Below are 10,582 nucleotides of genomic sequence, written 5' to 3' on the forward strand. Positions count from 1 at the left end.
TTGAGTTTTAAGTAATATGCATTAATAAACAGTATTTTACGCATAAAAAGTAGTTTTAAGAGTTTTTGTCAAATGCTTTATAATATAATTTTGTCAAATGCTTTATAATATAATATAGTATAAATTATTTTTTTTAATTTAATTTAAGTTTGATAATGTAATAATTTATTTTTGGTTTAATAATATAACATTTTATAAAGATAATAATTAAGTATTCTCTTAGAATTCAATCATTATTTTAATTATATTTTAGATTTTTTATATTTAAAATGAGATGTTTATCCTTTATTTGATTGTGTTTATCTGCAGTTAGTTACACGAATTCAAATATGGGATGAAATCGGATAGTGATGAACGAGTTTAAGAGTTTTTAAGAGTTTTTAAGAGTTTTAAAAGTTTTTAAGAGTTTTAGCCAAATACTTTATAATATAGTAAAGATTATATAAAACTGATGGCGTAATCTCATTAACTAAAAAAACATGAACACGAACTGAAGATTGAAAATATAATCATCAAGATTGGAATCAACTCTTCAAGCCATCATTGCTTAAAAGAAATCGGCCTGATTTCGCACTTTTGATAGAACATCATTTTTTATATATAGCTGGCACATGCACACATGCACACACACTAGTTGTGTGTACGTACAATGCTGCTGGATGAAAATTGAAGGAGAAATGTGCAATTTACCGCACAGGGTCCCACATATACTTAGGGCCGGTCCTAAGTTTTTTGATGCCTTGTGCAAAAATAATAAAAATGTCCCTAAGCCTATTTTTTAAGTCAACGAAACATGCGATTTTTTAACGAGTTTAAAACCTATTCAAGTTAAGTGTCTCATCCCCATATTGATTTTTATTAATTTTATAATAAAAAAAAAACAATATGGGGGGGGGGGGCGGGCATAAAAACCAAATCCCCGAATACAAAATGTAGAATGATAAAAGAAAAATCCTGGATTAAGATTGTATTTCATTCTTTTCCAGCTTTCCTTTTTCCAAATTGAAATTAGAAAAATAGAAATTTTATTTCAATTTATAGGACTTAAAAAACAAGGAAATCTATAATTAGTTTTCAACTAAAATAGTAAATTACATTCAATTATTGTCATAGTAAGTAAAAAATAAAACTCAAAAGTTACAAGTCTAATAACTAAATGCTAAGAGATTATCTATTAGCAACTTAATAAGTTTAATGGAACTAACAGCTTATTCGCTTAACTATGCATGATTGTTTCGTAGTGACTTGATGATATAGAAAGTGATTTATTCAGTAAACTTCTAGGGGAAGCTTTATATAGAAAGTCAAGTTTTTTTCTTTTCCAAACATGTCCCTTCCAACTAAAAAAACGCTCCTTACATCTGCGAAAAAACTCTCCTAAACAAAAAAAAATTCCAACTTATACAAACAGATTAATTCATACAGACAACTTTATACAAACAAAAACTTTTTCGACTTTCCAACTTTTTCCAACAATGTGCATTCAATATTCATCACTACTAGGCTTTGGGTTTGTTTTTATAGTTAAAGCTCAGTTGTCCAATTCCCAAATTATTAAACTCAAAATTAGTAATAAATGACAACTTGATGCCTCTTTAGACTTTGATGCCCCTTTAGACTTTGATGCCCTGTGCGGCCGCACGGGCTGCACGTGGCCAGGGCCGGCCCTGCATATACTAAAATCGAATCACCTATATATATATATGATAATATTTTTAACTTTATAAAAAGTAAAAACAAATTAAAAAATAAAATGACCAAAATACCTGATGAGTTAACTAGGGTTAATGAATTTTGCTTGGATGGGGAGTGTAGGTTCAAATCCATATTTATTTTGATTTCAGGATCAGGTACTATAAAAATTATAAACCATGACCACGCAATCAATCGACTTTAACAAGACAGAATCAAAGCGATTTAATACAGATAAGTACAAAAATGATAGAGCATCGTCTTTTATGTGAAGAATCGAAAGTTGAAATTTAAGGGTCCGTTTGTGTTTGACAGAATGTTTTTGGGATACTAGAAGGGTAATCGCGTAATGTAACGAGATATATCTTGATTTTAATGTTTTGTTTTATTCAATCTCTGTAGATGTTTTAATACAGTATGTGGTTTTGAGAAATGGATAATGTTTTTATTTTTGAATAAAATAAAATTTTGAAAATATCATAAAATTTCGAAAATGAATATATCAATATTAGTATCAAATTAACTATTAAAAAGTTATTGTTTTTTGTATAATCTCTTTAATTCAATTTAGTATTATAATTTATTTAAGAGTCAATAACTAAGTAATTTATTTTTGATCTAATAATATAATTTTTTTATAAGGATAATCATTAAGTATTCTGTTAGAACTTAATGATTATTCTAATTATATTTTAGATTTTTTATATTTAAACTGCAATGTTTATCTTGTATTTGATTATGTTTATTTACAGCTAGTTACACGAATTCAAACATGAAGCTTTAATAAGTTGTACTTACGTACAATTTATTTGTAATCTTGAATTTTAAGTAATATACATTAGTAAACGGTACCTCATGCATAAAAAATAGCTTTTAAAATAATTTGTCAAATGCTTTATAATATAGTATACATTTGGATTTCATGAAATGATTTGGAATTGTGAGGATTCTGAATTACAAGACTTTTGAATTTTTATATGTTCAGTTTGTAGAATTAGGAATTAAATTGTATTACATTTTTTACAAAAACAAATTACAAAATAATCAAATTAAATTATTTATTACAAAACAAATATTTTAAATATATTATTACAAACCAACCGAAAATATTTTGAAAAAAAAGGAAAAAGAAATTCCGTTGCCGGGACTTGAACCCGGGTCTCTCGGGTGAGAGCCGAGTATCCTGACCAACTAGACTACAACGGATTCGTGATTTACTTTCTAGAACAATTTAAATAGAGACACGTCAAATTACCTCCTTAAATTTTCAAAATTTTAAAGATTTTTTAGTTAAACTTTACTAATTATTACATTATATGGTTGGGTTCATATGAGACAAAAGGTTTTTCGTGAGACCCGTAAGACCAATTTATAATAATTGATCAACTTTATAAGCTAATGATTTAATGGTCTAAAGTTGTATGGTGATAATTTTGTGATTATGAATGTTCAGATTGTAGATTCAATCCAAAGGTTGAGAATTGGTCTTACGGGTCTCACACGATCTCAAGTCTTACATTATATTCAGTAATTTAGTGTTCGATTTAGACTTAAACATCCATGATGATCTCCTGAATCAAGAAAGACAATGAATTTACAAGATCTTGATCCGGATGCATCTTGATCTATCAAACGGAGCAATTCGATTCCAGTCGTAGTTGGCTTGTGAAGGGAACGAGGTAGGGTAGCCAAAGCACCCAGTTCCTTTTTCTTGTTGAAAATTATAACCGGCTGTTAATGAAAGTCGTTTCGTTAGGTCAATATGTATTAGTTTTTAAACAAACACATGTAAAATGGTTATTGCAAATCTGGATATTGAAAAATTAAGATAATCGATCAGTTTAAAGTTATCAATAATACATTATTATACACCATTTCAACAATCATTCTTCTACATAAACTTCTAACAGTCTTTTTCAAATGTGATTGCTTTTATCTGTAAAATTATAAGAATTCCATTTCTATCCGAAATTCAAACTCTAAATAATCAATATTTAAAACTGATCATTACAATTTTAAGTTACATTAATAACTTTGGTAGTTGCTGAATACTTTGGTGCAGAATGATTAAGAAGTTCTCATTATATAGTGCAAAATGAAATATAATTGTTTGGTAATTGTTTACAATGAAATTAAAGCCTATATGGTTAAAAGAGACCTATGATACAAAATCATTTAACGAGTTTTAAAATAATAACTTCACAGTACATGAATTACACTTGACGTGACCGTAACGTGACCGTACAATAAAACTTGAATAGTTCATTAAGTAGTTATATCATGTCATCTAAACGTGCATCGTATCGATTAAAACGCAAAAAAACTCATTGTATCACATGACTTTAAGAACTGATGCACAAATTGATTTTATTATATGATCGATGATGAGATAAACAAAGCTAAAGAAACCAAAATTTTGTATTAGAAAACCAAGCACCAATTAAGCTATCTCTTCCCTCTTGGCTTTTAGCACAAGATGAGAGACTTTTCTTCCCTACCCATCTAAAATGTTTACCCTTTTGCCTAATATCCACTCGGAAACGAGAAATAACCGTACTCCGATGATATCCGATTTGATGTCATAACGTAAAAAACTGTAGATCCGCTAAATGGGGTTAGGATTAGCGGCAAAAAATGCTAAAGCTCCAACAAACGGTGCATTAATGTAGGTTGTGGGCTCGGATTTTTTGAAATCAAATCGATCATCCTCATACTCATCGTCTTCCTGGGGTCCACCGACCAGGGCCCCAACCAAAACGTTTGGGTTGGGATTGGACGAGTTACAATAAATGGAGCCTTCTTTACACCCGATAAATTGCGGATGGTCTTTGATGGAGGGTATGGACGAGCCTCGATGATGAATCCGTTGCGGATACCTATCGCTATACCCTACCATATACGACATTCCCTTGGGGTTTTCCCCTAGGATGTAATCCACTTGGCGTTTGGCGATTACACGAAGCTTAGTGGGTCCCACGCTTATGGTACCGCAATTTATGGAAGTTGAGGATCGCTCTAGGTAATTGGCGTAAGTTAGTAGGAGGAATGTGATTGAAGTTGAATGTTGTAAATTGCTTCCACCCGGTCGGTAAATTAGGCCTCCCGGAGTGTATGCAATGTGAGAAGAGGACGATTCGGGTATTAGTGTGCACATGAAGCTATCCGCAGATGCTTTGTAAGACTCCAGATCATACGATTTACCTTCCAAAACTTCCTGCATTCAAAATCGAAAGAGGATTTGTGATGAAAAAAATGTTGTTATGTTATGATATATTTATACTTTTTTTCTCTATTTCCTATTTTAGCCCATTTTTTGAGTTTATTGAAAAAACTTCATTAAGTATAGATGCTATATGCTAGCTTTTTGAAAAGCTACTTGAAGTAACGTTTCAATAAGCTCTAGGCTTTTTTGTAATTATTTTTTCAACATTTTCTTTAGGTACACTGTTATCAAGCTTATGAGCTAACTGATGAGCTTATTGGATCCTTAGCAATTCATGCAAGGATTTAGTCATTGGAGGTTTCTACTACAACTAACTTTTCAGCTAACACGACTAACAACCATTTTTTCAGCCAACAACTTTGGCCAAAACTAGTTTTTCGGTTAGTTTGTCAAGACATGACAAGTAAATAATATTTGTAGTCATATTTTTTTCGTTAACCAAACAAATATAACCCATAATATTAAAATTGAAAATGATCAAAACCAGTCTAAACATTTTGATTGTACGGATCCACGCCAAAAACATAAAAAGTATAAAGGGAGTAAGGTTTGATTGTACCTTGGAAACAAGAACATTAAGGCCAGCATGCTTATTGTCCCATCCAAACTCATTAATATTTTCATCAGCACCCAAACTTTTAGCATTGCTTTGTATGTAATCCAGGTATCTTTCATCCCCAGAAGCCCTTCCTAACCATGCTGCTCCCCATAACAACTCATCCTGCCAAGTACCATAAATGTATATATTTTCACACAAAAAAATTTATGATTGCTTTTTAAATGTATTTTTCAAGAATATAGTTATATATATGCTTGCCTGATATCCATCAAAATCACAGTAAAATGGGCAAGCACCATCCCTAATGTTTGTGTTATCGCTGTAGGCCCCCCTGTAAGTATCAGCATAACCAAAAACTCTGATAGCTGTTCTTAGGAGGGTGTCCGAGTAGCCAGGATCAGAAGACCGGAATGCCATGGATGAAGCGGCTAAAGCCGCTGCTGTCTCTCCAGCCACATCGGAAGCTGGATTTGGTGCTTCCACCATGTATACGGTCCGAGCCGTGTCCATATCCTCTGGCCTTTCCCAACAGTTATGGTCCTTAATTGGATCACCAACCTACAATAATTTGGAAATTAATTATGCACCCAAGTTTCTAGATTCTAAAGTAATCTATTGGAATTTAAACATTCTAAACTAATAGGACTTAAAAAGTTACATATGTTTTCAATACAAGATACCAAAAAGAAGAATCAAGGTTCTTTTTTGAAAAGCAGAGGAAAAAAGTCTTTTTAATCAATAGTTTGTTTCTTTCACTCAAACTTGACAACTACCAATTTTCTATTAAACAAAGACCTACCTATAAAAAAAACTTGCCTTTGGCAATCCGAACACTCGTGGTTAACCAAAAAAAGAACCTACTTATAATTTTATAACAATTTAATATAAATTTTAACCGTTTAATTAGACCTACAATTGAAGCTAAAATGGTAAGCAAATTGGTAGGTCTTTAATGGCTTTCTTCCAATTACCATGATATTTGATATCTTTGATCTAACTGCTTTATGGGGTCCATCTACAGAATCGGTGGCACCTACGGATTGATGATCGATAAACTTTTGCCCCTTGATACCAGTTAAAGAAATCGGAGGGAGGGCCCAGATATTATTAGGTTTGCCCTCACGGGTTCACTTTCAAACAAAATATACAGAGCTTAGACTCACGGGTCGTTCTCTAAAACCATTCAACTCCAAGCAATACAGACAGCGTACATCGTTTAAGATATATGCTATGTATAGATAGTAACACAAATAAATAAAGGAAGATATTATTTGTATTCTGAAAACATATATTTATCCTTTAAAAGCCAAACCAAACCAAATTAACCCAATAGATTGTTAATGGTAGGATGTATGCAAATTATTCCTCTACCCATTATTGTTTTAGTGAAAATAGTCGGTTTGCGAACGAAAATGAAAACAAACATACTGACAGCCAACAGATGAGAGTGTATGCAAAGAAGCAACAAGTGTAGTGAATAAAACATACATGTGTCAATGAACAAAGAAAACAGAGAGCCTAGTACCGACAACTACGACAAGAAGAAAAGTTAAAACCAGTACACAACAAACATATTACATTAGTAGATAAGTTAGACAAGACAAGATCCTTAGGAGAGTAGCTAGTGCTTCTATCTACCTTGTATATGCTACCAGTTCTTTTAAATTTCTCTAATGTAGGGTCCTATATACGTTAAAGAAATTGAACATATGCAAATAATATATCTTTAGATCTTTAGAAAGGAAAAGAAAGAACTGAACCATGCATGCCAATTACTATATACCGTTATGTTATCAGTTCATATGTGGATCATCATTATTGGTTGCAAGACCGAAAATTCATTTCAATCATATGGAAGGAGATCACTTAAATAAACTTCTTGGACAAGTAAACAGACATTCCAAACACCGTGGTCTCACGAAATAAAACGGAAGAAAATATATTGAATAGATTTCCTGAGTAACTAATTCCTCAAGCTTTCATCTTAATATCAAACCACAATTTGTTGATGCACCCTCATATATAGCTTAGCTTGTGATTTGCTGTTTTTGGCCCTCGAGTATTTTATACATATTAGTAAAGAGGCATGCTAAGTGTAACTCATCAGTCATCACTAACAAACCATAGTATCTAACTTGTGAGTTTTTAAGATACATGCTTGGACAAAAGTGTGGTTGCTGTGGAGGCATTTACAAGTGCATAGATCATGTGTTTTATACCATCTAAAATATATTTTGGAATTTTTTAATGGAAAATGAATAAAAGTAAGTGATTAAATTTTCATATTTTTTTAATTACAAATTCTAAACAGAACAAGCAATAGATAATGTAAATCAAACAAATCACATCTAGGGTTTGGGAGGGGGAGATGGATCGTAGTCTTGTCATCTACCCAAAAAGTAAAGTTATCTCCATGAAACCACCTATTGAGAAAGTGTTTGTAACAGGTTTTAGTCAAGATGTGAGTGCTTCAAAATGAGTCGTGTTTGTAAAAAATCAACAAATTAATCAAAGATGCCTTTCCTCTCAAATATAATTACGGCTGCATAAATTTGCACCTAAGGCATCAATTACAGACAAGATATGCTTAATTGTAAACGAATTGAGACAAACATAAATTAAGTTTAAAAAAGGACAAAACCCAACAATAAATATTAGGAGGTAAACTCTAAGTTTGAGAAACATGGAAGACATTTTCCAGTGCCCAGAGACAATAAAGGTGGTGCATTGTATCTTACAATTTTAATAAAAATAAAACCAAATAAACAAGACCATGTTAGATGATATGTCACGGATTAAACTAAAAAGATGTTGTCATTCTCCAGGCTTTGTGCACCGAATACCCGCTAACGGATTTTCATAGTTGGGTAGTGGATAGCCCATGCGTATGACGACATACATGTCAAGATACATGTCAAGACTCCAGTTTTGCAGTTGCAGATACACCCTGCACCATATCACCTCACTGCTTTCATGGCCAAATTTAACTTATATATTATTATCATATTTTACTATTTTGTTATATTTTTCCTTTTCAGGACTAACATCTTTCTTGAAATTCAGATATTTAGAATCTAAAACTACCTAGAAGTCTAATTACACGAGACACCAAATTACATGACATACAAACCAATATAATATTACTGACATGGGTTTTCTTTTTAATTTTAAAGTTTCAAAAGAGACAAATTTGGTTATATCCAACCCATCTTTATGTTAAATATTATCAAGAAAAAGTTTATTTGGGTCACGTTAAAGGTTATCTATTTGTACCATCCCAATTAATAATAAGACAAAACTTGGATTTATCTGTAAAGCTTTCCCGGCATTCTAGTTATGGAATTTTTTTATCTGACTTTTTGTTACAAGTCAACAATCGTTCCCAACAAAATACACAAATTGAACACTGCATTTTGTAAAAAGGTAATTTTGTATGAGCAGTGAAAACATAGAAGAGGAAAATTTACTGCTTTTTGGTCATTTTTAATACTAGTTCTCCATCTTTGTAAATCAAACTCTTTACATCTAACATGAATTTCTAAGACCATATTCTATTGAAAAGCACCAAAAACATACATCTAGGTATGCTCAATTCAACCTACAAAAGTTTTTAGAGCAGCTCCAACGGACAATTGAAGACACCGGGTATTATATATCATGAAATGTTAGCTTTTTAACTTTTCAAATATATCAATTATTGTAGTTTTATGTGCCTATGACCATGAGCATTATTAATAAAAATTCAAGTCCGACACCGGTATTATTTATCATGTAGAGCCACATATAAAGGAGGTTCAACTACTGCTACACCGCTTCACATGTATTACCAAATTATCCTCACCTACACCCAACTATTACACCCGCCACTACTAATTTAGCAGTTAATACTACCACAAATGCAACCACTAATCATACCTGCACAACAATTCGGTCTGGTGGTTTAAGCAATACTAATTAGCGGTTAATACTACCACAAATGCAACCACTAATCATATATGTACAACAATCCGATCTGGTGATTTAAACAATACTAATTTAGAAGTTAATTATTACTACCACAAATGCAACCACTAATCATAACTGCACAACAATTCGATCTGGTGGTTTAAGCAATACTAATTAGCGGTTAATAACCACTAATCATACATGTACAACAATCCGATCTGGTAGTTTAAGCGATACTAATTTAGAAGTTAATTATTACTACCACAAATGCAACCATAACTAATCATACCTGTACAAAAATCCGATCTGGTTGCGCCACCATCTTGAGCAAATAATCAGTGGACCACCTAATCGCCACCAGCGCATTCCTCAATTCCGGCGGCGGCATCATTTCACCAAACTCAATCACACTCCACGCCAGCATCGTCGTCGTAAATGCCATAGGGAAACCAAACTTGACATTATCTCCAGCGTCATAGTAACCTCCCGTGAGGTCGACATTGACGGCCGAACCGTCTCCAAGTCCCGAATTCCCGCGCCAATTGATCCTCTGGTCGTTAGGAAGAAAACCAGATCTCTGGCCTTCAAAAAACATGATTGATTTGGAGAGCGCTTCGCCATAGATAAGGTAACTGGAATTACAGAGAGAGAATTGAAGAATTAGAAGCAAAAATGGGAAGAAGAAGAAGAAGAGATGCTTCATGTTTTCTTTTTGGCGCTTAACGTATAACGGAGGGAATGTGTATTTATACCCCCTTTTCCTTCCAACAAATATAAATTAAAAATAATAATTAAAATAATTTAATTTAGAAGGTTTTAAATATCGAATTAAATATATATATATTTCGGGTTTTATTCTGTTTATTTAAATGGATTAAATTAAATATAACTGAAAGTAGAAGGAAATTAATTACTGTTTTGTTAATTTTATATTCAAAATTAAGTTATAGATTTTATTTTGTTAGTAAAAGGAAACAATATTACCGTTACAGTTAGTTTTATACTAAACGTATTTATTAACTATTATTTTTTTCTAAAATTGTATTCTTTTTTCCGTTAATCAATCAAATATTTATATTATTATAACAATGATATTAAAATTTTATATTATTTAATATAAAATATTAAGGGGTTGTTTGATAGTTGCTAAATGGTTTGATATA

The 10,582-nt window shown here is 31.9% G+C and overlaps 1 protein-coding gene and 1 non-coding gene across 2 annotated transcripts; both read right to left on the reverse strand.

Annotated features, from left to right (window-relative positions):
• Positions 1–2,825: 2,825 nt before the first annotated feature.
• Positions 2,826–2,898, reverse strand: TRNAE-CUC. The gene has a single exon. It is a non-coding gene; the product is annotated as a tRNA-Glu (tRNA).
• Positions 2,899–4,131: 1,233 nt separating this feature from the next.
• Positions 4,132–10,122, reverse strand: LOC112523888 (endoglucanase 24-like). Its single transcript, XM_025133559.1, has 4 exons — positions 9,709–10,122; positions 5,733–6,032; positions 5,475–5,636; positions 4,132–4,906 (listed from the first exon to the last, which is right to left on the reverse strand). The coding sequence occupies exons 1-4, from the start codon at positions 10,120–10,122 to the stop codon at positions 4,298–4,300; spliced, it is 1,485 nt and encodes a 494-aa protein (XP_024989327.1). The 3' UTR covers positions 4,132–4,297.
• Positions 10,123–10,582: the final 460 nt, after the last annotated feature.

This window comes from Cynara cardunculus, assembly GCF_001531365.2.
Source record: "Cynara cardunculus var. scolymus isolate 2C chromosome LG 12, CcrdV1, whole genome shotgun sequence".
Classification (NCBI taxonomy): domain Eukaryota; kingdom Viridiplantae; phylum Streptophyta; class Magnoliopsida; order Asterales; family Asteraceae; genus Cynara; species Cynara cardunculus.

What these genes read in the sequence shown, in the direction of transcription:
- LOC112523888 (XM_025133559.1), bottom strand. Translation starts at nt 10,122, where the DNA reads ATGAAGCATCTCTTCTTCTTCTTCTTCCCATTTTTGCTTCTAATTCTT. An exon ending in CAGATCGGATTTTTGTACAG is followed by an intron (nt 6,033 to 9,708) that starts GTATGATTAGTT and finishes AAATTATTGTAG; the next exon opens with GTTGGTGATCCAATTAAGGA. An exon ending in TTAATGTTCTTGTTTCCAAG is followed by an intron (nt 4,907 to 5,474) that starts GTACAATCAAAC and finishes TTTTGAATGCAG; the next exon opens with GAAGTTTTGGAAGGTAAATC.